This window comes from Sylvia atricapilla, chromosome 13, assembly GCF_009819655.1.
Source record: "Sylvia atricapilla isolate bSylAtr1 chromosome 13, bSylAtr1.pri, whole genome shotgun sequence".
In the NCBI taxonomy this organism is placed as follows: domain Eukaryota; kingdom Metazoa; phylum Chordata; class Aves; order Passeriformes; family Sylviidae; genus Sylvia; species Sylvia atricapilla.
Genome location: NC_089152.1, coordinates 13,227,288 through 13,254,758, shown reverse-complemented (window position 1 = coordinate 13,254,758; position 27,471 = coordinate 13,227,288). Strand labels below are relative to the sequence as shown.

General features: G+C 39.9%; 1 protein-coding gene across 2 annotated transcripts in view; it reads left to right on the top strand.

The window, feature by feature from the left end:
- Positions 1 to 4,711: 4,711 nt before the first annotated feature.
- The window catches only part of NEDD4 (NEDD4 E3 ubiquitin protein ligase), a 48,799-nt gene continuing 26,039 nt past the window's right edge, over positions 4,712 to 27,471 (top strand). Inside the window, exons 1-5 of one of the 2 annotated variants that reach the window (XM_066328479.1) lie at positions 4,712 to 4,793; positions 14,351 to 14,424; positions 15,920 to 15,998; positions 16,205 to 16,243; positions 16,700 to 16,753. In XM_066328479.1, the coding sequence (XP_066184576.1) occupies positions 4,749 to 4,793; positions 14,351 to 14,424; positions 15,920 to 15,998; positions 16,205 to 16,243; positions 16,700 to 16,753 (291 nt within the window). In that variant the 5' untranslated portion in view covers positions 4,712 to 4,748. Of the gene's footprint in view, positions 4,794 to 14,350; positions 14,425 to 15,919; positions 15,999 to 16,204; positions 16,244 to 16,699; positions 16,754 to 20,375; positions 22,301 to 27,471 lie in introns of those variants that run through there. The other variant, XM_066328478.1, reaches the window with a different exon arrangement.

Here is a 27,471-nt window from a genome sequence, read left to right as displayed (position 1 = left end):
GGGAACAGTGTGACAGCAGTTGACTGGAGCTCATCACCTCCGGGTTTCTGTTCTGGCAGCTCTCCTCCCCCTCAAACTGAAAATAGAGTGAAAAAGATGACATCTGAGTGGTGGTGATTCAGACAAGTGTTTACCATTTCATTCAAATGCATATGCACAAAATGAGTGTGACTTTCCACCTCCACTACAGTTGCTCTTCTTACTATGCAGGTTTGCTCATCAAGACAAAGATATTTTGGAAAGAAATTGCTTGTAAACTGTTATACAAGTCACAAAATTAGGAAAAACAGTTTTTATATCTTTCTCTTCTACCCTGTGAGAGTTGGAGAACTCGGCATATTTCCTGGGAGACAGGGAAGAAGGGAGCTGGCCCAGGGCAGGTGTTGATGCCTGGAGAACACAGGCCCACGCTTGGAGAGCAGTGTTAAATTTCGTCTGCAGGTTGCCCTGGAAAGGAGCTACTTGAGCAGAGAATTTCTTGTTCACATCTGGTCTTGTCCCTGGGTGATGGTCACACCTTGCTGTCATCCTGCAGGAGCAAGTAGAGCTGCAGGGCTTGAGACTGCTGGAGGCAGTGACTTGGCTTCAGGCAACACAGAAAGCACATGAATCCAAACAAGGATATGCAGCTTTTAAGGGAAAGGAGGAAAGTTAAGGAAAACAGAACCTGTGACTTTGGAGAACTGAGAGTGAAAAAGAGCAGGAAGGGGCTGGTGAAAACCTGCAAAAGAGCTAACAGCAGCCCAGTTGCAATGCAATGCAGAGACAGCTGCCAGCCTGGAGTGACTACAGACTGAAGTTCTTTCTTACAAAATTTAAACCTTTATGTTCCTATCAGTTTTACATCTTGTTGTCATGGTGTTTGAAATCTAGTATTAAATGCCAGGCTCTAGCCTGTATTTAACAGTAGAGCCAACAAGAGTGTTAAGTCTTGGGCTCTTAACTAGATCTCTGCATTAGTCTCTTTACTGAGACATTGCCTTGATAGTAAAGAAATTGAGACTATTAGGATACCAATACATGTTTACTTCTCTTAGTCATAGCAGTGACTCATGACCAATATATTTTTTTTCTATTAATTCCCTGTTGTACACAGTTTTCCATTTGCCTGTCACTGTGACATTGTGAGTGGTTCATAACATTTTCTATTGTATGACTCAGTAGAACAAAAGACAATAGGACAAAAATGTGTTTCTGCCATTTGCATCTGGGTTTTGTTGTTGTTGTTTAGTTGCAGTTAAAAAGACTTCTATGCCTTTGGTTTAAAGGAAGACCAGCAGAGATAATGTATCCAGTTTGGTTTAAAATCCTCTGTAGCAAAAGTGTATCCTACGCTTCATAAGTTAAAACATCCTTTGGTGTTACTCGATGTCCCACTTTTTTATCACTTAACCATATCTATAGTTAACATATATTCTTAAATTAAAGACTATTATGATAATCCTTTGAAATTCTGAAACAATTTTTTTTATACACATAATTTCCTCCTTTAAAAGCAAACACTGCTTTGTTGGGTTTTTTCAAAGTAGTTCAGTATATGATTCACAGATTCTCTTTGGCCTAGGAAAAGCATTTATGATAAAGACACAAACCATATATCAGAAATGTATATAAGATTCAAACCACAAATTGGATCTATCGGGATGAATGTCATCAGCTAAGATATGGATTTTTAAAAAAAAAAAAAAGTTGTAAATTTTTGATCTTTCAAGGGACTGAAAGTTAATTTACATGTCAAGAAAAGTCAATTTTGTTACCAGATAAGAACTCACTATTGGGATGGAGTAATGAGATAAAATATTAACAGATTTTTAATTGTGTGAATATACAGAGTGTTCCATTGCACTTAGATGATCCAAATTCAGGTTATTCTCTGCAACTGAAAATCAATTAATTGCTTTCAGAAGAGCTCTCTCTCACTAATAGTTTGTAATAGCATAACACCATAAAATATTAAATGCTGGAGATAGATATCTAACCTAAGAAATGGATGTTTGTTAATATATTGTGGTTTATGTTCCCCTGTTTTTAGGTAAAATAGTTATTTGGGTGAAGTGATAGATATCTTGCTGGAATATTGGAGATAACTATTGATCCCACTGAAAATGCACATAGACTTTACCTTAATATATGGATGCCTCGGGGTATCAAACCCAGAAACACAAGGTCTGTGTTTCAGATGTGTTCATAGCAGGTCATCTGCTTATGGATTTGGGCATTCTGTGTTCTAACTCCTGTTAGACTGTGTTCTAACTCCTATTCTGGACAGTCAGTGGTCTTTCCACACAAAAAATGAGTCAGTGCTGTGTTACTCTGCAACTTAAAAAATGTAATATAACAAAATGAGTATGTTAATGTCCTGTCGTGAATTTCAAAAGGGCATTATTTTAAATTTCAAAGTTATTGAAATGACACATTATTTAAAATTTAATGTTTGAGTTTTGATGTTCTACAGAAAAGCCCAATAAGTGAAGTGCTAATGAAATATTCACAGTGAAAACCTTTATTGAAAAGGACTTTAGGATGCTTCTTCCTATAGTCTTAACTGTAGAGAAAAACTGAGGCTGCAGAAAGGCAGACAGAGTTCTGGCTAGTGACAGTAAAGTATAGTAAGATATTTATAGGGAGAAATAAAAGAGTACCTTTTAGTAGACTAACCAATACAATTTTGAAACAAAAACAAACAAACAAAAAAACCAAAACAAAAAACCTCAGCTGTGAGCTTTTGGGGCTCTGATGATTTCCGTTTGACATGGTTTGTACACTCTAGCAGAGTATGGGAGACAACACTGCAAAACCCAGTGCTCGTGTTTGACAGCCACAAACCCACATGCTTTTTCTAGCAAGCTGTAACAACAATTTAGTAATCATCGTTATACTCAAACCCAGAAAAAGCTGGACCTGGAAATCGTGCCTGTTGTAACTTAGGCAGATTTTCCTTCCTTGGCTGTCACCCAGAAATTTAAATTTGGACAAACCTCTAAACTTGTGCTAGGAGAGTGATATAGGCAAAGCTGAGCCAAAGGAATTGGAAACTTTGCGTGTCCAGAGGGTCAGTTCAGAAACAGAAGGCCGTTTATTTTGAAATACCCAAAAACTTTTCTGGGTCTTATTTTCCAAACTTTCTTGGTTGGTCTTATAACAGACATTGTTTTCCCAAGTATATCTACCAATTCATATGAAGCCACTTGCCCAAATGCCACTTTGTCTGTCTGTAATACACTCACCTGAATTGTCATAGGTAATACCCTACACTGATTTTGGGACATGCACAAACTGATGTTTATATTAGGACTGCGTTTCCTTGGAGCATCTGGTTAGCCTCTGGAAGGAGAATGTGAGTGTGTGTGATAATGGGCATAGGTTTGCCTGAGTCTTTCTGAGGAGGTGTTACCTGGCTGTTCTGTGCTCTGCCTGGGGCACAGTCCAGAGAGCTGAGCCTGGGTCTCTGTTTGTTTTGGAGAAGGAAGAGTTTCCCACCGGATGATGGTGGCAGAAGTAGGTCACTCAGGGCGTGAGGGGCCAGGCCGGATCAGTGCAAAGGTGACGAAAGACCCTGGTTCCTTGCCAGTACAGGTGCTGCTACATTTGTTTGTTGTTAGTGACCCGTGATTTTCAGCATGTTCAGCCTAAGGGGGAGGTATGTTCTCTGCACTCCCAGGCTGTGCAGTGCCTGGAGGAGTTTGGCTTAGGCTTGTAGAAAGGCTTATGGTTATAAAGCTCAGACTAAAACACTCCATTTACAGCTTTTTTAGCACAGCTCTTGCTGTTGTCCTCCTCCTGCTGGAAAGGGGTGCTTAGGGAGGGATTCCTCAGGGATTGATTCACAGGCTTGAACCAGATTTTTTTCCTCAAGAAAAGCCTTGACAACATTGTTGTTTTGATTTCAAACACGGCTTTTACAGTTTATTTTTTTCTGTCCTCTGGCATTCTCTTTGCTTGGGTGTTAGGTCAGCTCCTCACACAGCTGGGACTTCCTTCCTCTCAGAGCACCCTGGAAAGGCAGCACTGCCTCATCCTGGTGGGCAAAGTCCTCTTTTCCTCTCAGTTTTCCCCAAATTTTTGCAATTTCACGTTCCCCGAGTACAAGGCTTTAGGCAAGAGCTCCATAGCTTTGGCCTGGCTCTCAGAGGTGCAAAAATCATAAGCTGCATCAGGAGAGGTTTAGGTTGGACATTTGGAAGAATTTCTTCACACAAAGGGTGACTAGATATTGGAACGGGCTGCCCAGGGAGGTGGTAGTCACCGTCCCTGGAGGTATTTATGAAAAGACTGGACACTTGGTGCCTTGGTCTAGTTGACACGATGCTCTTCGGTCGTAGGTTGTACCCGATGATCTCAGGGGTCTTTCTCAACAGAATCGATTCCGTGATTCTGTAAAGAAAGACCTCGACAGTGTAAACCACCGGAGAAAATTTTAGAAAAGCGGCGTTATCCCGCCGAGGCCCTGGGTAGGGCTGTGGAGGAGGGCAGGGCGGAGCACGGCGCGGTTCCCGCGGCGCCCTGAGGGGCTGAGGGCGGCGGCCGCGCGCCCCCTCAGGCTGCCCGCGCCGCGCGTGTCTCCAGGCGGGGCGCGGAGCAGGAGCCAATCGGGAGGCGCCGCCGCCATCCGTGTGGGCGGGGCTGGGGCCCCGCGCGCCAATCAGACGATGGCGATATGCACGGGGCGGGGCCCGGGGCGGGCACAAGGCGGGGCCCGGGGCGGGGCGCGGGCAAACGCGGCGGCGGGGGGCGCGCGCCGCGCGGCCATGGCGGCGTCTCCTGCGGAGGTGCTCGGGCTGCCGGGCGAGGAGGTGAGCGAGGCCTCGGGCCGCCCCCCGCGCCTCCCGCTGCCCTCTCCGCGGAGGCCGGGCGGCGGCTTCTCCGGGGGGCCGAACCCCCTGCGGGCCGGGTGTTCCCTGCGCACCCGCTGCGGTGGGGCGGGGGAGCGGGGTGAGGTGATGAGGGGGGTCCCGGCGGGACCGGCGCCCCGGTGCCGGCTTCTCTGCGCCCGGGCCCGCCGTAAGGTGGCGGCTGCCGTGCCGTCTGGCACCGGCATTCCTGTCTTGCCCCTTGGAAGCTGTGGAGCCTCCTCCATGGACGGAGCGATCCGCGTGCGCTCGCAACTTCCTCGTGACGGAGTGAAGCGGGATTTGTTCTCCCCCCCGCTCTCTTCCCGGTACCGAAGAATCCCGTCTTTGTTCCAGGCTGTGTCACAGGCGGTGTGACGGGAGCGGTGCGTGGATTAGAGCCGTACAAAAGGCAGTGCGGTGCGGAGCGGTGGGGCTCATCCCAGCATTGCCATCAGCGGGAGTGTGAAATCCTGTCTGTGTTCCGGTGTTTTTTTGCAATAAACCCGTGGGTGACTGGCAGTGGCCTCTGTCCTGAGGTCGTAGTTCCTGAGCACGTGGATCTTTTGGAAGGTGGCTGGGGCTGATGCATGTTTCTGGGTGTAAGCGGCAGACAGGTGGGGTTGTAACCGAGGCTTGTGCGCGGGGCAGAACATTATGGCATAGTTAACTTTATCAGGAAGAAGGAAAGTCAGGGTTTTTTTAAATTGCAGATGCAGGAAGACTAAAAGCAGTACCTTTGAAAGCTGTTTGGTGACCTGTGTGAAATGTCAGTAATGTTGTTTTTGAGCCAACGGGATAAATTACCCAGATTGTCTTTGATCAGCTCTTTTTTGTGTTCAGGCAATGATGATCTCTGTGTCAATGCATACTTGTTGCATCCATAATAGGAATTCAGTTTGTTAAAGCTTTAAAATACTATTCCTTGTCTTGTTAGCATGACTTTCTTTCTCATGTTAAGCTTTATTTCTGGAGAAGTAACTAAAAAAGCTTTTAAATGACTTTTTCTCTTCATCTTAGTATTTGAATTACATAGGATTTCTGATACAAAATTAGTACTGCATACTGCAAGGGTTGCATAACACTTCCTATTGCAAGATCCTGTTTTCAGTTGCTGGTAACTTTCTGAGGCTATGTAGTTGTACTAAGACATTCTATGCCTTAGGCTCTCTATTTTAACTTGGTTGAGCTTTGTTCAGTTCAGCTGCTTTGTAGCCTCCATTGCTATGGTGAAAGGATTTTCAAATCTGCTTAAAATGTAACAATTCTGATCTTCCCTCTGTCTTTTTGAGCATAAATATGTTTCTTTGGAACAGCTGGGGGAAAGGGGAGAAACCATGTAAAAAAATCTATCAGATCCAACTTTTTCTGTGGTTTAAAAGCTTAGACAAACTTTCTCAAGTGACATGTGAAAAGTGCAGTTTGTTTATGCTCAGAGACTTTAATATTCAGTGAGCACATACTGATTCGCATGTAAAAAACTTGTTCAGTTATCTTCATAGTTTTCATGTGAGATTCTGCGTGCAGAAATGACGAAACAAATGATCTTAGGGTTATAAGGAAACTGCTCTTTTAGCTGCTTTTGCCTAGTATACTAGAATGGAAAATAGAGTTCTTTGGATGGTCTTTTTCTGTACTCACAGAGTTTAGTGAAGATACTACAATCTTGAAGATTGTCTACACAGAAGCACTAGAAAAAACATGCTCAGAAACCCAAGTCATACTGAAAGTATCATCAAGGACTTTCCTGTTGTCTCTCTGCATTGTTTTGCAGTCTTGTCATAGTTTGTCTGCACGCTGCTGCTTCCCCAGGGCTGCTCTGGGGCCTGTTCTGTAAGATGGATTTGTTTGGGGTGTAAATCAGAATTGTCTAACGAAAGAAAGCAATGTTGTCTGCAAAACCTCCTTTTGCAGCTTTTGGATATGATCCTATGGTAAATATAATAACTATAAATGAATTGTTAATCAGGAAGGCAGGTGAGGAGAAGTTGGTGTAATTGTTGAGGCAGTTGAATGCAGCATTAGAGTGTGAATTCCATCATCACAACTGAAGTTGGGCATTTATTACAGATTTCTTTGTTAATGATGTATTAATCACTTGGACTCAATAAAGGAATACTGATGTGATGTTGCTGACAAGAAGAAGCTGGCATTAAAAAAAGGTGTAATTGAGGTTATTGTGGATACAGTAGGTTCATGTGTGTGCTGTATATAGGTGTCTGTGTTGCAATGCCTGAATCTAGCAGGTGCAGTTCTTAATTTCTCTGGTTCAGTTTTCCTTCTGTAAAGGTATCCTGTCACCCACAGGATTTATGACTTAGTTGACTATTGAAATAATGAGCTCTAGTAACATCAGTGTGGAAAGACCAAAATTCTGTATTCAGACCAAGGTCTTAGCAGTAGAGAAGTAGATCTCGAATGGTATGAAAATAAGAAGAACATGTTGCTTTTTGTCACCCTAGTAACTTTTTTTCAAGGGGAAAGGAATGCGATAAAGTGTACTTCCTTCTTCCCAGCAGGTCACACTCCTCTGACAGCACTCTTTGCCATGTTCCTTGGAGCCATCAGTTGGGAACATTCCCTGCTGCAGACTTTGGCGTGGCCGTGGTGTGGGAGCCCTGCCTGCTCTTGCCGTGCTCGGAATACATTTTCCTTTGAGTGTAGGGGCAGGTGTTGGTTCACACCCACAGGAGCAGACTGACACAACTGCTGCTGCCTTTCTTTGTCGCTGAAGGGTTTTGGAGGAGGGGCTTTCTCATACAGAACTTTTAAGTTGATGAGACTTGGGTTTCTGTACATCAATCACTTTGGTCAAGCATTTTCTGATGAGGTATTTGCTTCCACTTACTGTATTTTTGTGACAATTGACTGCAGTACTAAATACAGTATTTTCTAACAGTAATTATGGAATGTTCTTTCAAAGACTGAAGTAAGAATTGTTGATATCTTAGCTAATGCACTGTTATTTTTTTGGTTACAGAAGAAATTACATTTTTTTCAGTGGTTTGCTGTGTTAAAAATATAATTTCTTGAGAGTTGTCCTGTATCTATTTCTGTTTTCTATCATAATACCTGCTTCCACTGTAGGGCTTTGGGATGGCATTCAGTAAAACGGCACTGGTTGTCTATATAGATGTCTTTCATAGCCAGTTTAATTTACAGGTGTCTGTGTGTCAGAGTTCCTACACTCCCAGCCTGAATTAAAGACTTGTTTAGTTTAGCTATTTTTATGTTGGCCAGATAACGTTTTAAGTTAGATAGATTTTTAGATCTTTTGTATCTTTAATGTCTGGTTGCTTTCAGGAATGACTCTAGAAATGGGAACTTCTCACAGGCAAAATACACTTCCTACTTTGGATGCATTTGTCATTTCAGCTTTCTCAGTCACTTGAGAACTGTTTTGTGTAGAGCAAGTGTTCTTGTTTACTGCAGGTCACCTAAGATTTCTCATAGGCGTATGGAATTTCATTCTGGAAAGCTTTGTTATGTTCCTTTAGGACCTACCAGTGGAGTAGGTTGTTCATGGTTACTTAGCTTGTAGCTGGTGAAGGGAATCACTAGGATACGTGGTTTGTCTTCTCTGCTTCTGCACACCTTACCTCACAACTCTTCTCATATTGCTGTCTTTTGGAGGTGATGCTGATGTGGAGGAATGTTTCAGACATGACTCCAGAGACTGGCATGGGCAGATCTTCTTTTGGATTGCCTCTGACAAAACCAGTAATGTTGTTTGGCTCCTTTGTGCCTGAGCTTGAGGCTGCCCAGTGCTTCAATTCCTGTTCAAAGCCTATGGTCTCCCCAGTGCCTCTGTATGAGATGTCTGCTATATTTGACTGTTCTTATACAGGCACTCAGGCAGAAAAATAGGCATTCATGTCTCTGTGCTTTAGAAAGGCTCTCAATTTTTTCCAGGCTCTGAAGGGCTTTACCATTACAAGGCATGTCCTCTAATCCCATGTATCTGGATTAGTTGAGACCCTTGTAGAAACAGTGAAGCTTGCTAGTTTGTAGTCTTGAGAGGTTTCCAGATTTTGTTTAGAGTTTGCTTGTGTTTTTTGAACAGCAGTGTAATTTGTGCAGTAATCACCATTTCTTGGTGGGTGAGACTTGTATTTATGAGAACAGAATGCTCACATGGTACAATTAGGTTCTTCTAGTGAATTAGTAAGACCGATCTGTAACTGGCAGGAGGAAGTTAATGACTTTCATTATGTTTGAAAGATCAGCTAATGTAGTTTTATAATAGGAATCTTTCTCAATCTGAAACTTTGGTTGTTCTGAAATAATTTCTTCAGAGAAAAAAGGTTCAGCTCTGTTGGTCACTGTAGAGGGGACAGTGTTCTCTGGGTTGTGAAGCAGTGGTCACATGGGAAAGTCTCCTTCCCATTTTCCATCTCCTGGTGAAATGAGGTGATGATGCTAAAAAAGACTTGCTCTCATTTATGTCTCCTAACATATATGGCTGCCTCATCTGAGGAGTCTGATTATTGCAGGAAGTACTTTCCTCCACCTAAGGCTTCCCATTCTGTGGGAAATGCTTTCTTTCAAATGAGAACTATATGCAGACAGGAATCTTAAGAATGCCTTAATATATAGTTCCTGATGTTGCCAGAATCTTTCCAGCTGATGCTACTGTACTGTTTTATTGTTGTAATAAGCTTTGGTGCTCTTATCTTGGCTTTAGTGGTAGTTGATTCTTGGCCTATCTAGCAGGAGCAAAAGAATAACAGGATGTTATTGCCTAGAGGAATTGTTTACTACCAAGTGTTCTCTGTTAGACTACTCAGTCATTTTTATGTTGGCTTCCTCAAAAAAAAGCTATCTAATAGTCCAGCAGATACTGCCATTTTAAGTTTTACATTAAATTGACCATCCAAGCTTTGGCTCTAGTCATTAACATGTCACCATTTCTTGACCTCTGCCTTTTTTTCTCACCCTTTCTTCCTCCTTATATTTTTCTTCTGTCCTCTGCTCTCTCTTGGAGTTCTATCACTAAGGCAGGACTCACTCTCCCAGTTGTCTTTAGTGTTATTTTCCTACCATGTGAAGTTGGAAAGGATGGGGGTGAGCGTGAACAGTTTGTTAATACCTGTCCTTTGTAATTATTGACTGTAAGCCAGGCAAGACCATTCCATTCTCAGGGTTGTGAACTAGTTTTGAACTCCTTATAAAGTTGAATTTTTTTTCCAAGTGCTATTTTTCTTGTCCAAAATGAACAGTTTAAGAATGTCTCAATATATATTCATTGAACATGGGTAGTTTCATAGTGGATTTTGTGGAAATGAAACTTGTCTTCTGCAAGTGCCACTTTATTATTTTGACACTTGCTTTGCTGCTCTGAGAACAGATTTTACAACTATTTTAAGGCATACATAAAAAGCATTTCTGTTTATTATCAGTGCCAAGAATCAGAAGCTGGAAAGCATTTCTATTAAAGCTTTAAGTTACTGATTGTCATCATACTGGCTGGGAAACCTTCTATTTACACAGTAAATACAGTGTATCTGTTAGTAAATAGATTAATTATTAGAGATGGTGAAACTGAAGTGGTTTCTTTAGTCCCAGTTATTTTGACTAGCATTTGGAACATGTACTTTAGAATATACTAATACGATTAACAATAGAGTAATGATAAAACCTGGAAGTTGATAATAAGATAACCATCTTGCTGACTCAGCTCTGAAGAGGATGTTTTGTCTCACTTAATCAGACCAAGACGTTTTGGATAGTTTAGTCTCTGTAATATGTCATAGCCTTATTGCCCTACCCCATAGCTTTAAAATACTATATAATCCCTAAAAACTATTTAAGCTTGAATTTGTTGGGAGCAGACTAAGTGATACAAACACTGTGTGCAGCCAGTCCCTGGCAGATTCAGTAGTTTTAACAATATTTCTTCTATTTTCATTGGCTGTTTTTACCTGATTCATATTGGGCTGCTTACATTCTCAGAGGGAACAGCTTAACAGTTCAGTTGTAACATTATTGTATTCTTTCTTTTTGTTTGTTTTTTGCCTCAGCCTCTGGAATGGCTGGCAGTCAGAAGTTGTCAAAAGAAGCTGAATGTCCTTGTTCCATCTGTACAAACAATCCCTGTACAAGTCTGTGCCCAGAGCTGCTGCCTTTGATGGGCTGTGTGCATGTCTGTGTTACAGAGCAGCTGAGTACGAGGGCACTAAACCTGTGAAACCCCCCGTGGGTGCAAAGCAGCAGAAAATGCTCAGTTTCTTCAGCTATACAGACAGAATAAATTCAGATTGACCCGTTCAAGTTAATGTCAGGACTGCAGAAGCATGGGTAGACATTTATATCCAGGAAGAGACTTTTGAGGAGAGAAACTGGGCTGAGAGAGCAGTCTCTTAGATAAACTGAAGTGCTGCTAGGTGTACCTGGTGTGTTCCTGTTTACTGCCTATGTGCCTGTCCCCTCCTCTGCCACCACAACCACTGGAAGCATGGCAATGCATAAAAGAGCAGCAAGGCAAGTTGAGAATGTCTGTAGTCAATATGGAAGAGTAAAAGGTGTAGACTGCAGCCTGTGTATTTTTTGGACCACAAAAAGGCTTATGTTGCAGCTGCCTGTGGATCTACAGGAGTTAGATCCACAATTTCTTGCATGTGGCTGTGAAGGAGGCAAATAAGGATCTCCTGAGCAAAGGTGAATGAAGAGGATGAGGTTCAAAATAGCCTTTCAAAGCATGAAATTCTGATATTAAATCTGTTCCCTGTGGGTGCCAGAATCAAGTATCTGATTTGTCATCACCGTTGCAGAGCTTCATGGCCTAATTTTTGTCTGTATGAAATGAGCTTCAGAAGGTCCTGGAGCTCTTTGGCTGTTCTCTGCTTTGTGGGATCAGTGTGTTTGTGGCAGCAGTTCCTCAGTGGCTGTGCCATGGCTGAGTGAGGAGAGGTGGGATGGTCACGGCACAGGGTATCCTGTCGGCAGGCTCTGCCTCTTCAGGATGTGCGGGGTCACGGCATAACGGCTGCTTCCAGTGTCAGTCCCTGCTGACTGAGCTTGGATCAAGCTCTCTGAATTTCCCCTCACGTTCATTGCACACTGGTGTCACCAGAGAATAGGGAACCTCGTGTGTTGAGATTATGTATTGCCCTTGCTTCTTAGCATGGGTTTTTCCCTGAAGTTTCTCATCTCCAGAGTTTGGGAAAGGAAGAAGAGGGCACTTCGGTGTCACCTATCAGTTTGAAAAACCCCAAAGGGTGGCTTTTGGCAGGGAGAGCTGTTAGTTGAAAAAGCGAAAGTGAAAAAGGAGATCTGTTGGGAAGATTGTTGTGAACAATTCAGGAAGTTTTAAAAACTGTTTCTGTTAATCTAGAAAGGTGTTTCTGCGGGGAATGCTTTTTCATACTTTCATGGTGGTTTGGTTAGTTGCTCTTCTCAGCTAACTAAAATGCTGTCCTAGTTTGGCACTGACCCCAAATAAATAATAACCTTTCTTTCAGCAAGGCATGTCTAAATCAACCTTCAGCATGCCAGCATTGGGTTTGTGGCTTCTAGTTTCCTGAGGCTATGTGCAAAGCAATTTGTCTTTTTGTAAAATAGCTTTCATATTTCTATTATGATAGAAGTAAACAAACCATGTGATTGAGCCAACTTTAAAATCTCAGGAGCATAGATCCTGTTCTGGGGTCTCTCCTGTGTGGACTACACTGGTACACTATTAAGCCTGGCTTTGGGATGCCTGTGCCCAAAAGCATCGACTTGTTTTTGTTCTTCTCATGCTTGAATAATGGAACAAATCTCGTGGTCTAAGCAACTGAATGCAGATACAAGAAAACCTATTTGTCTTTTAGGGCTGTGTGTCCTACATCAGTGTGGAGAAGGAAAAGGTGGGGTTGTTTGTAAAGCTGATTTCTGTGAGCTGGGTCCCGTGGGCTGTGACTGAGGACCATCCTCCTGTTGGAAGGGGCTCAGGGTGCTCTGGGTGCAGTGCAGAGATGCTCAGGGAGAGGGGAAATGCACACATGGGACTCTTCTGAATCACTGCAGAAACTTGCTGATGTCGAATGTCACTGAAGCCAAGTAATTGGTAGAAGATAAATTCAATGTTGTTTTAGAATGTAAGATGGGTGGATACGTTAGGATACTTATGATATATAAAAGCATTAACAAATGGCTCTTCTTAACTGGATGCCAACATAGTTTTTTTACTTAGGTTTTCTTAAATTCAGTCGGTTCTGTTGTTGTCATAATTGTTGTTGATAATGTTATGTACCTTAAAAGCCTGATTATGACTAAGAATTTTGAAAGCTTCAGCCACTTTCTAGTGGTTGGTGCTGGGAGGGGTTGTTTGTTGGTCTTCCTTTTCTGAACTCTTAGCATTTCTAGAAGGAGACAATTTCCTTTGAGGTGAGCCCCGAGGATAGACTTGTGACTTGGCTGGAAGTGACTTGGACAATCAATTGTTTTGTCAGTAGGTGGACATTGTAGATGTTCATTTCAGTTCCCAGGCAATCACCTCTGACTGTAGAGGGTGGGAGAAACTTGCTTACTTTTTTGTTTTATTTTTATTTAGTGGTCTGTTCTCAGTTTTACATTTTTAGCTAGTAGTTCCTGCCTCAGGATGCAGCCCTCTCCGTTAGCTTTTAGAACCATTCCAGTTGGGGTTGGTTAAGGAGTCTAGCCCTGTGGTTAGATAGGAGACCAATGATAATACATTCTTAGTGCTTCCTAGGAATCTCCTTTAGAAAGCATTTTCAGTGGTATGTGGAATTCAGGAAACCTCCAGGGAGAACGTCTATTGCTTCACCCATTGCTCTTGTGTCTGTTTAACTCCTTAACCTAGACTGGGTCAGCTTTCCTCACAAGTGTCTCTGGCCCACCATCTCCTACAAACAGCCCTTCATCTGGAAAGCTTTTTGCTTTCCAGGGAAACAATGCTCATTTGTCTTCCTCCTCTGATATGGTCACAGCTGTTGGGGGCTTTTTTCCCTCTTGAATTCAGTACCTTATCAGATGAGCCATGTAGGACTGTGCAGCTGTATTAATTAACAGAAGTGCAATTACTTATGTCACTCCTGTGAAGCTAATTGGTATAATGTGTAATTAAAATATCTTTTGGTTTCTTAAAAAACTCATACCCTGATGGCAGGTCATATGAGAAATCCTGATATTTTAAGTGTGACCTCTCTGTGCTGTTAATTAAAAATAGATGCAAGAATGTTTTATTCTTGCATTTTTTCCAGAGTTTATTACTGCTTTATTAATCTATTATGATAAATTTTATACCATTTTCATTCTGCCCAGGAAATAAATATTGTCAGAGTCTATTTCCCTCCCTCTGATGAATGCCGAGATACCATCAGTGAAAACTTCTGTGGTCCGTGCAGATTTGTCTGAGTTGATAGAGCTATTTCTGTCAGACAGAGTGGCTGCATTGTTTAGTCTGTAGTTTTCAGTGTGAACTCCAAATTATGCCCGTAATTTCTTCTAGCTTTATTGATTAAAAATAGACCTGAAAAATAAATCTGAATGCATCTTTAATATGTTACTTTGCTTTTAAGGAGAACACGCGAATTGTCAGAGTGAAGGTTATAGCTGGAATTGGTCTGGCCAAGAAGGATATTTTAGGAGCCAGGTAAGAATATATTGCGAATGTATTAAGGGACAGCTGCTTCTTTATTTTCTTTCTACAGCTCTTCAGTTCTCAGTAAATTATTCTGTGCCTCTTGGAAAAAAAAATCCAAACTCTTTTGAACTCTTTCAACTGGCAACTTTATAAAATTATTAAAGACTATGTAAATGTGAAGATATCTGCTTTCTTGTCCAGGTGTGACTTGGACACATCTTATATATTGGCAAAACAAAGTAGAGGAATGTTTTATTCTCTGCATGGTAAAATAGCTCTGCCATGGAGGATAGATCCAGGTCTGTATTTCACTTCAGGTAGGCTGCAGTTAAAATAACTAGAGTTTAGTTGTAGTCAGAGTTTTCATCTGTGCTTGAGAGACCTGGAATGAACACAGTACTAAACACTGGCAGCTATAAGACTGTTTCAGCTCAAATTATGTGCAGAGGAACAGTGGCTTAACATTTAGCAAAGGGATGATCAGACTTGTGAGTTGGAAATTGAAATGCTTTTAGGATCTTGCAGAGTTGTCAAGTGGCAGAATGCATTTTGTGCTAAAGCCACTTTTGCTTCTGGCCTTTGTACAGAGGGTCTAGAAAAGTATTGATGGTTTAGTACAAGTTCTGCTGTCAGCTGCTTTGGCATATGTGCAGGAATGTTGTTATTGTAGCACAAAATTGCTGTGTGAGACATCAGTTTAGCAATAGAAAAATTTCTCTTGGGAAATTAATATTTTCCCTAAAGCCAGACAGTCTCCCTTAAAGGTTTTGTTCATGTGCAATTTTTTTTACTTCAGGCAAAAACAGATCAGCTTTTCTCATCATAACTTAAATATGTGAAAACCATATGCTCTTTTGCTGTATGGCAGACAATCCTGGTCATCTTTTGTTACTACTCTGAGCAATTGAATGCTTTGATTCTTCATGAAAAGTAGATATTCATATAATATGTTGGGGTTTAGTACCACAGAAAAGGAAAAGGCAGTATGACATTTTAAGCTACAATATTAGGACATCTTCATTAACAGAAAAATTCAGGTTAAACTCAAGCTCTGTCAAAGTGATAGAACATTTAGTAAAATTGTGGCATATTTGAGGAAGTACCTCAAATTCCAGGTGTTCTAAAGTGTTAAGATAGTTAATACTTCAAGATTTTTCAGTCACAGCTGATTTTTTTCATGCATGTCATATTGAAATGTGAGAGGATTTATTAAATCTGTTCTCAAGAAATAACTGTGCAAGAGGACAGAGTCCAATTGTACTGATATACAGAATGGCATAGCTGATAATGATCGTTATCACAACTAGTGTTTATATTAGTTTTATCTCTAAAACTGTGTAGGAAATGATTGTAATTACAAATGTCTGTGGTATTTGCAAAGTAATTGTAACCCCTGGTTACATAACTGCTATTAATTTAAGTCTTTTAAAACTTGACTGCTGATAATGGTGACCAAAAAGGGCATAGAGCAGCATACTATTTGTTCGGTTTTCTTCCCTACCAGTGACCCATATGTGAAAGTGACATTGTATGATCCAGGGAATGGAGTCCTTACCAGTATTCAGACAAAAACTATTAGAAAGGTTAGTAATCTTATCTATGTGGGTGTGGTGGGGTTTGTTTGGGGTTTGTGGTATTGTTTTGAGGATTTTTTAAATCAAACTCCAGAGGAAAGGTTAAAGCTGTAGGAAATACAAAAATTCATAAAAAATTATGTACACTTGTACAGAATTATCAGTATAACTAATGCTCTTTTGTTTTTTGTTTTTTTTCCTTCCTCTGCATATAGTCCCTAAACCCAAAATGGAACGAAGAACTCTTATTTAGAGTAAGTGATTTTGTTTGTAGCCTTATTACCTGTTGGATATTATGCTGACACATTGGGAAAAACTACTCACTACTCTCCCTACTTCAAAACTCTTCCCTAATTCAGAAATAACTCTACAATTAATGTTCTAAAAGGCTCACAAACTGCTTTCCTTAGAAATAGGTTTGTTAACTCTGGCACAAATGTTACATTTTCAGTCTTGATGTTGCCTTCTTTATTCTGTGAATGTTCAAAAGCATGTACATGGATTTAGAAACAGTTTGGGATAGTACCAGTTATGGCTTTTTGGTTCTAATAGAAATGCATTGCATAGTGGAATGGCAGCAAGGTATAAAATTCCTGTTTTATAGAGGCCTTTAGTATTTCTTTCCTCCTGCATAAACACAGTGATTTTGCTGAAGACAAGTGCTGGAATTCAGTATATGTGTTGATTATCACTATTCTTCTTTTTCATAGGTTAATCCTCAGAAACACAGACTCCTTTTTGAAGTATTTGATGAAAACCGTTTGGTAGGTTTTTTGTGTTAATTTTGCAGTGTATTAAAGACTTAAATGAAAGCAAGTCCATCAGGATTCAATGTGGATTAAAAAAACATCCCAAGGAACCTTAATTTCTATAATGAAACCTAAAGCTACAGGCAGACCTGATTAATTTATTTATCTGAGATTACCACACTCCTGAAGCTCTGAAGCAGTCACATTATTATTGTAAACTTCTAATGTGCTTTAACTCATGAAAGCATCATTCTTTTATAGTGCTGTTCACATGATAGCAAATTCTTTGCTGATATTGAAAGCTCTACATTGGATGTTTATTTTTCCCTACAAACAAAGCAGTATTGATATGTGATGTGAGAAGCTTCTTCAGTGTGTGAGAGTAGCATGAAAGAAGGCATACATGGATTTTCTTTGGAAAGCTCAAGAAGTGAACAGTGGATTGGGATCTTGTAGATAGGTGTCACTCTGAATGGTCACTGGTGAGATAAGGCTAGCTTGTGCTTTTATCTTAGTGAAATCAAAATTCTCCCTCTGACCCAAGCTCTCATTTTGTGTCCAGATGTCTAATTACCTGCATTTGTCTGTGTTTCATTGTAAGTGAGTAAGCTTGTAGCAGTACTCTCATGACGCTTGCATCTGTTTCACTGATGATCCTTGTCACTGGAACAAATACCTTTCCCTCTGCAGGAGTTTGGAACTAATAGGAGGGATTGAGTGCTCTTGCACGCCAAACACAGTTTCATTCCAAGTAAAGGATCTCTTTGTGCTTTGTGTTTGAGTGTGTGTTGGCCATGAAAAACATTTTTTCCTAAAGCTTTCTGCATGTGTTCAGTAAACCATTATATCTTTTATCAAGGTGCTGCTCTTCTGAGGCTGGGAAGAGTGAAAATGTGTGTAAATATAAGTACAAACTGCCTATAATAATGAGATTTAAGAATGAAGAGGCTTGTTTCTTGGTTATAGGCAGTACACCACCCCCAGACCATTTACTGCTTAACTGGTGATATTACCTGTCCCAAGTATTTCAAATAGGGTGTCTCTTTGATTTATTTAAAAGCAATGTTAAAGGGTCACAAGCACTTGTGGCCTACATGGGAGGTTAAATGTGTTTTTTCAAGATGCTCAGTTTTTCATCTGGTCACAGTATTATGGGTTACAGCATATTTCCTGAGTTTGAAATACTCTGTCCATTGCACATCTTGTTGGAGCATTGCTGCCACCACCTGGAAGCCACAAGACATGATGAGAAAGTAGGATTCTTGATTTTTGGGGGAGAAGGCCAGTGTTTTCTTTGTATTTTCCACCAGGAGAACTCTTTCACATTCTTTCTCTAATCGTGAACAAGTTGTTTGATCTGTTTGCACATGGGGAGGTACCAATTAAACATTTTTTTGGTATCAGCTAGGAAATGGTGCTCCATGCATGATTATATTTAGAGATCAAGGTATCATGACCTCATCAGTCACTCTGTAGTTCTGTAATAAAATCCCTATATTTTTCATTGTTTACATCTCACTTGGTGCATGGAACCTCCCATCTCCCTATTTCTCTTTAGCTTCCTCTCAGAAACAGTGTTTTTATCCAAGATGTCTTGGGTTGTTTTAAGTAAGACAAATTGTTGCCTTAACTATGATTGTTATTTAGCATTGACAAGCTCCCCCACTTCTATTAATTCATCATCACATGTCAAAAATCAGAAGTGCCTTGCTAAGTAGCTGTGACCAAAAGGTGTTTCGTCTTCTGTTACTACAGCCTGAGAAAGCTGGAGCTGGCTGCAATACCTGTGCAGGTGTAGCTGAGGAGGAGAGAAGTGTTGAGAAGCCTTGCTGGAATCCTAAGCCTTGAGTTACCAAATTATGTCAATTTATTGTTTTCTTAGGATTTCTTTAGTAAAATTGAACAAAACATTTCAGACCATCTACTGGGGGAGAAAGTAATGCTCTCATTAAAGGAAACCAACACCTCCAGTGGTTGCACTTTGTGTCACACCAATGTGTTACAAGCTGTGCCACTAACACATTTGTTCTTGGGGAGAGATGAAACCTTTAGAAATGCATTTTTTACTTTTCACTCAGTATCTTAGGGTCACTTGCTGATGTGTTTGGTTTGTGTTTGGTTTGTTTGGTTTGAAGGGGTTTTTTTACTGTGTTGCTTTGGGTTCAAATGTGAACACTTTTTGAAATTGACTAAAAGAATCTTTTATGGTATTTTCCTTTCCTCTTCTCTCCCCATCCCAGTCCCCCACCAACATCGAACTTCAGAAGAAGTGCTGTTGGTTATAATGAAATAAATGAAGTGTTGTATTTGTTGGCTTTTTATGAATAAGCTAGTATTCATTTATTGCTGCATTCTAATAATGGAATTCAGGTAATGGAGGTTAAGTACACCCTGGAGTATAATTAGAAAACAAATTTGTTGCTTGCAAACAAGGCACTGTGAATTTGATTCTTGGCTCTTTTTTGGGAAGGAGGTATAAATGTTAATTTTACTGCCTTCTAGCTTAAAATACAGTAAAGGTTAAATAAATATGAAGCAGAAAAAACTCCTAGTAGTATGACCTATAAAAGTATAAATGGCCTAGTGTTCTCTTCTGTTTGTACTCTTTCAGCAGCACTAAGTAATTTCATGTTAGTGCAGTAGCATTCAGTACTGCATCATATATGGCTTATGTACTCAAAAGTACGTTCATAACCCAATATTGTTGTTTTTCAAAACAAAACCCACAACAGAAATCCCACTTGACAGCAAGATTCAAGATTGTCTTTTATCAAAAGTCCCACTAGGTGCCAGCAAAGGACCTCTACAGATTATATGAGCCAATGATACATTTTGTAGGAATTCTCGATCCCTTTACTCTTGCAAAAATTGACAGTGTATTAACTTCTTGACATGCTGATAATTTCATTTAATAAATGAAAAAATATCTTTTAAAAATTAGTTAAGAACATATGAGGCAAGTAGTATATAATTATACAGATAGCTTTAATTATACATATAGCTTTCTGCTATAATTCTGTTTGGTAATGCCTTTTATCTCTGTGCATACTTAGTTCAGTGTTCTAAAGTTTGTGTAGCTGGTCGCCTATCTGCAAATCACATTGAACTGTAATGAATGTGTCCTTACTCTGGACTTCCAGCAAACAAGATGAGGTAGTTTCATTTGTAAGAATAATTTTGTTTCTTTCTACCTTTAACAACTGTAGTTAGAAAAGGTCAAACTAGAAAGAAAAACAAATGCCAAATTATTAACCAGAAAAACTTTTCTTGGCTCCTGTTCAGTTGCACCTCATTTAAAATAATGAATTAATAAACAGAGGGTTCTACTATGTGCAGATCTTAAGAAAGTGTGATTGCTTAGCAGCATGTGGATTGCAAGATAATGCCAGATTTCTTTCAAGTTTTATTTAAATAGTGCAGAAAAACATTTTCTTAAGGGAGAGGAGGCTTATTTTACTAGTTTGTGCATAATTCAGACCTCAGCAGTTTGCTAGCATGGTTACTATTTGGAAATTCAATCCTGGACTTGATACTCAATTATATGGGACTTCATTCCTACCAACTTCCTGTAATTCTAAACCTATGGGTAAAAATATTAGTAGTCATACGCTGCTGAGGAAAGTACGGACACATTGACTCAGCTCGTGCAGCCGCAGCAGGCGTTGCTGTTTAGAACTGGGAAGTTCTGGGAGCCTATTACAGTATTCATTTATGCAAATTCTGGAAGGTATAATTGAAACAAGGTCAGTAGTGTTTGTCAGCGTGTCGCAGCTGAGGTCCTTGGAACATAAGTGCTTTTTAAGTGAAGGCTTTCTGACTGCAAGCAATCGACGGTCCAGAAACTACAGTTCAAGGAATGGCTGACTTATTTCAAGAGGTACTTTCTTTTCAAATGCTAGTGTCTTGTAGAAATTAGGACAAAGACTGCAACTTTTATGGGCTTTTACTGTTGCAATTTACCAGCTCTGGGTTCTGCGCAGCTGCCTGTAGCCTTTCTGCAGAAGGATCTTTGTGGGTTTCATTTGCTAACATGCATGGAAATGAGAACAAATGGCACGCCGGTTAAGATTGCATTTTGCTACCCAAAGAAGCAACACAGATCCATTATCAGAAACCTCTGAAGATTTTTTGGATAGTAATAATTGTATGTACTTCAAAAAGTCTGAGAATTCTGCACCTAGCGTTACACAAGTGAAACTAACTCCTAGACAAGCTGCTTATGCACCTGTAGTGCAGCAAGTAATTAATCAAGAGAAAAGCACAACTGTTTCTTCACTGCAGATAAAAAAGAGCAGTTCACTGCACATTTCCTTGCAGTCTAGGAAGCAGAGTGGATGTTCTCAGTTTGGTGATGCTGTGGCTGCTGGTGAAGACACTTCATTCATTGGTATTGGTAGTGAAGGGAGCTGTAGTGCTGGAACTGTGGCTGATCATCGACCTAGTGACAGCCTTCTGAGCAGTGCTGCACTGGGCAGAGGCAGCCTCAGCAGCATTGCAGCAAGTGACAGTGGCTCGTTCAGCAGTGCTGGCAGTGACTATGGATCATGTGCAAGTACCACAAGTGATGGAGGTTCCTATAGTAACAGTGTCATCAGTGACAGTGGCAGTGGCTCTCTTTGGACAAGTGACAGTACTTTCTGTAGTAGTGTTGCCCTTGGTGACTCTTCATGTAGAAGCACGGCAAACAGATGTAATCCCTCCAGGAGCAACTCATCTCAGGAAACACTGTATAGAAGTAATACTACTTTTGACCAAGATGCTTTGTCAGTGAGGAAGAAAACTAAAATTCCATTGCGACGTTGTTCATCACTGGTTATTTTTCCTAGGAGTCCTTCCAGTACTCCTCCAGCTTCTCCAGTAAGCTCAGGCCAACTACCACACAGAGGCACCTATCAAACATCTCATAAATTAATTATTTCTCCTAGTGAGCTGGGACAAAAAGAAGATCAGACCATTTCCAAGGGATTCCTTTCAACAGCAGTCAATGGGCTTAGACTCTCTAAAACGGTTTGCTCTTCTGGCGAGGGCAGAGACATCCGACCGCTTTATTTGAATGCATCATTACAGGACAAAACTCAGATTTCAAATGGTCCTCAGCAGGCAACCTGTGAAGAAGTACCTGATGGCTTCTCATGTCTTTCAGTTCATCTTACACAAAGAGCATTTGCATCAAGCAGTGAAATGGTTAATGGCTCTTGCAGTCCAGAGTTAAATCTGAACTCTGGTGCAAAATGCCCTCATTTAAAACTGGAGCGTAGCACATCTGCATGTCTGCCCTCAAAAACAGATTCAGAATATCAGATTAATATAAATGAACTAGGAAGACCGAATGCACAGATGAGCAAAACTCACCATATTTTCCAAAGAAGCGTTTCCTTGGAAGGATCACGTCAAAAAGTTTCTTGCTGCTTATCCAGCCTTAAATACAAGTGTCATAGTGCAAGGACGTCTCAGTTGCACATACACTTCAAAGCTGGGAATGAAGGAAAAACAACTGGTGTTAAAAAAAGATATGGAACCTCTAAAAGGGAAATGTCTAGCACTTTGTGGAGGCCCCATAAGGTGAGTGTTGTGGTTTATAGAAAAATGTGATGGTGTTTTGCAGTTGAAATTTAGCTGGAAAGTAATAGAAGTTTGTAACTAAGACTTAAGCACAGTGATTTCAGAGTTTGCTAATGGTGTCAAATTATCACCATAAGGAAATTAATTTTTTAATTATGTGTAACCTTTGGGTTTTAGATTAGTTTCTTAGAATATGGTACATACAGTGGCATAGGTGAATAGGTGTTATGTATTTAATAGATTTTAAATAATAGTTTGCTATTTACATGAACTCAGAAGGATTTTCTTGTCTAGTTATTGAGACATGGGAGTATTTAAACTTCAGATTAAGTTTTGTAGTTATAAACACCTAATTTTTCAGTAAATTAATGATAGTTACTGAAGCTGTTTGCATTTAAAATGGGACAAAATGGGTGATCTTTTAGTTTTATTTCAGATAGGCTTTATTTTACAAAACAGTTTGTTGTATGTAGAATTAAAGATAAGTCCTATTTGAGCAGAGAAACTGTAAATACCATTTGTTTCTGTATACACCCTGAACCACAGGAATTTTCAGAGTTTCCTCTCACTCTTTTTTTTTTTTCCTCCTTCCAACTACTATTTCAGCCTGAGCGGTTCAGAGTAACTTAATACCTCTCCCAACAACATTGCTGTTCAAATTATAGTACTTGGGTCTAGAAGGCTTATATTAAATATATAATTTTTTTGGTAATGAAATTCATGTCCAGCTAAACTGCAGAGGTGTCTGCTATTATTAACTCTTAAGGCAGTTAGTAAAGCATAAGCCACATGAAAAGTGGATTTTTAAGCCTTGTTTAAATAACATTGTGAGGACTTAAATTGTCTGAATATTTTTACTTATGAAAGCTGATAAAAATGCAACAATTGATGGTTACTAAAATTGTTTTAAGAACTCATTCTCATTGATTTGACACTACTACCATATAACTAACATGCTTGTTTAGGTAAAGGGCTTTTTCCCCAAGACCTTATAATTATGACAATCCCTTTCTAAACTAGGAAGACAGTTACATCAGAGGTGTTAGTCTGGAATTTTCAGTCTTTTGTTGCCCTTAGAATAGTGCCTGATCACTGTACACTTTCTGACTTCTTTCGTGCCTTTTGGTTAGAGTTTAAAGGAAAATGCTCTTTCCTTCTTGGGAAACTGTGAGTTATGCTTAAGCTTCCTTATGAAACTCACAGTGGATCACAGATAACCACTATCTACACATGCATACATATTGGTTGGTGAGTCTTTGTCCCAAAATCACACTATAAAGTGCGGGGTAAAATCCACAATAAGCAGAAACAGATTAGATCCAGACTAATTAAAATGTGTCAATTGTTTTGAAAGTATATTGTGAAAAATGTTGAGTCATACGCTTCATTTCTCATCAACTTGCACTGCTGGATTTTGTGTTTAATTGGAACTGATATATGAATAATTTTCTGTATTTTAGTCCAAGTTTAGACTGTTAGCTAACATTCCCAGAAAACCTCCCCGGACACTGGACTGGCAGTAGTTTGTTTCATTTCCCAGAGGCAGTGTTTACAATGGATTGACACAAACACCAGGTACAGGAACCTTTCAGTCCTTGAATGGCTCATTTCAATTTTTATGTAAAACCAGTAAATAGGTAAATATTCTATAAAACATGTTATCAAAACCCATAAAAGCTTCCCCCACTAAACCAAGCAAAAACCATATTTAACTTCACAGGAGTTCAGCAATTCACTGGAATAAAATGGATAAATACCATTGTATTTGTTATTGGTCTTTGTGACCAATATAAGAGATTCTATGGCAATCATTTAATTACATAGTCCAGTTAATTATTATGGTGTATTGTGACTCATTTAAAAATAAACAACTCCCAAAATATTTCTCTTGACTCCAGTTAGTCTGGCCTAGTATATTGATATGCTGAGTCTGGGTTCAAATTTAACAAGTTGATACTGGAGTAGCATTTAGTAATGTCAGCTATCTGTACAGGGCAGCCATGAAATCAAATCACTGCTGTGGTCAGAGACTCCAGAGGCTGAAGCAGCAAAAGGTCTATGCATTCTTTTCTTCTGTGCCTTGCTACCAGCCTTCAGCCACCTCAGATCACATTTCCTGCTTTCCATAATCAACAGCTTGTTAAAGGCTGGCTTAAAAAAAAAATCAACACCATTTCTATGACAACTGGCCTTGGATTATTTTTAATTAAGTTACAAAACGGGGAATGGTGGTGGCTAGCGTGCCACTGTGCCACTGCTGGTCTTTACTGGAGACTTATTGAATAGGTTCTGTAGTAGATACTGGAATTTCATTTATGTGAAGCAGGAGGAAGAGAGGAGTCCATGGTTACTGCATTGAAGGTTGTCCTTAACTATGTATTTCTGCTTTAATGTTTTGGGGTTTTTCATTGTTGTTTTGGAGGTTTTTTAGTGTACTGCTTAGGGTAGAAATAATCTGCAGCTAAAGCATTTTGAGGTCACAGGTGTGGACTGGGAGGGTAGGAGTGAGTAAGGGAACAGGTTACTTATGATATACACATAAACTCCAAGAGGTACAAAGAAATTCAGAAACAGTGACTACAGTTCTAGTTCTTGCAGAATATAAACAAACTTCTAAAAAAATCAAAGTCCTGTTAATCTCTTCCACAAGTATATCATGTTGACATCTCTGTTGACATTAGCTGTTCCTTCCCCATCAGTATCACTCTCCATTGGATAATTTGAATATTGTAAATGTACTTGCAAATCTGAATTAGCAGCTGTATACCTTTAAAATAATTTCTTATACAGTTGAAGGAATCAATTGTGTTATAGGCCTTTTGTTTACAAGTAATTTTGCTCGAGTTTTGTCTCTAGTTATTGAAATGAAATGTTTTGAAGCAAAAACCCCCAATCTTCAGAGATGGTGTAAAATAAGTGATTTTCTACTGTCAGATTCATGTAAAGAAACCTTTTAGTTGGAACTCTTGAGCTTTTTTCACCAAACTCTTCATAAAAGATGCATTTTGAATCTTGCCATACTAAATTTAAATTTAGTAAAACAGTAATTTGAGGGGGCTGTGTATGAGGATTTCTCTCTTGAATAACTTCTCAGCTGATCTGAACATGCTGAGGGGATGAGAGCCTGTGTCTGGAAGATTGAGATTGCCTTGATAAATGCTGCACCACGAGTTAGTGCTGAATAGTCTGAGGTTGTCTTCTCTCTTGCATTCTCCTTAGATATGGAGCTTCTGTCATAGCATAATTCCCTCTCAGAAAATAGTGATCCAGCCAGGGAGAAGCACCAAGAGAAGGGAAGGACAACTGTGGCTTAGCTCCAGCTTTGCACATGGAGCTAAGGGCTGCATGTGGATCAGTGTCCCAGATCCGGGCAAGGAAGTGAGGTGGGAAAGGAGCAGGAAAAGCAGAAGATTATGGAGCCAATACAAGGCAAAGCACAAACTGGCATCTCTTTATGCTACTGTGCTATAGTAACCTCATAATCTAACAACTTTCATATTGTTCAGTATTGCATATCTTGAAGGATCACATTACAGGGCCATGTGGTGCATTGCTGTGTCATGGTCTGTCAGTTCATCAGGGGGAGCTGGGCTTGAGAGGAAGGTGGTGTCTTTCTGAGAACTCGTGGACTATGTTAGACTTAGATCACACAGGACTGTATGTGTTGTGTCTCAGATGAATTTTAGAAGCTGAGGCATACATCAATACATTGAAGGGAAGAAACGGTGTTAATTACAATAATTAACAATTTATAATTAGTTATAGGGGATTTCTTGCTTCTTTGCTTAAAGTGGCAATGACCTGTAGTGCTTTAATAGTTGGTACTAATTTCTTCTGGTTTTCATGTTGCTTAAATGCAGAGTTTAGTTACACCTTCTTCTCTACCTTTCTTCATGCTTAAGCTTTTGATTAGCAGTACTCCTTCAGGGGGAGAAAAAGATGGCACACAAAGGGTGGGATAGATCCTACAGCCTGGCTATGAATGGTTGCTACGTGGAGGCATTAGCAAAGGAAAGGATCAAATAATATTATTTGGTAGTAACTCCGTCTCTGAAGTTTTTCAGGTTTCACAGGTTGTATTTGGCAACTATGAACCATATGTAATTTTCAGAATATTGTACTGTAAGGAAGCAGATACTTGAATATCCCAGTATATTAAAGCTCTGGCACTTTTTAGTCCTCAGCAAACATTACATATACATATTACGGAGAAGTTTTATTTGGTTGTGCTCTGTGGAGATTATGATTAGCCTAATTCTGTTTATAGTCTGCAGCTGAACTGAATTTGGGCAGGTTTCTCATGCCAGAAAAAAATGGGGAAACTAAAACTGCAAAACCATGCAGAGCAGGCCTGCTGAAACAGCTTATGTAAATATGTAATTATCCAGTTTTCAGGGTGATTCATGCCCATTTAATCTGCCATGAGAGAGTGGGAAGCGTTGATGCTGTGGCTTCTTTAATGTTGCCACAAGCTATAGTTATTCTGTTTTTTAAAACTTGGTATACCTACAAGAATGTGTTTAAGTAAAACTTGCTCACAGGGCAAGCTAGAGACATTGTTCCTTTACTCCTCACTAGCCAAAGAACTTGCAGGCTTCCAGAAATGAGATCATGATAATTAGTTTAATTAATTTTTATTTTTTTTCCAAATAGGGAATTTGGAAATCAGTGTTGAAAAGTGGCAAGTATTGCACACATGAAAAGCAGCTAATGATGCACCTCTGCTGATGGCCTCCTTTACTGGTCAGGAAATGGTTTGTGCCATGGGGAAAGACTCACTGAAAATGTCAGCTCAGATCTTGTTGACAGACAAATAAAAGCTTAGGATTTATTAGGGAAGAAATAAACTAACAAAATTAAAAGCACCATTATGGAATTGTACAAATCCACACCAAATAGGTGCATGGCATGTATTTCTGGTTGTCCTTTTTCAAGAAGCATGAGTAACAGAACAAAAAAAAGAAGCGTAGCAAGATTGGTGTGAGTTTTATGTGAGGAGAAACACTAAGTAGGTCAAGAGGCTTTCAGCTTTGGAAAAAAAAAGATGGTATAGAGAGAGTTTATAAAACTATACTTTAGGAGAGGTGAATTTTTCCATTCCACTTTAAAAAAAAAAAGTTGTTTTATCTGCTGCTGAGGAAATTGTCTCAAGATCTGCATATCAAAAGTAG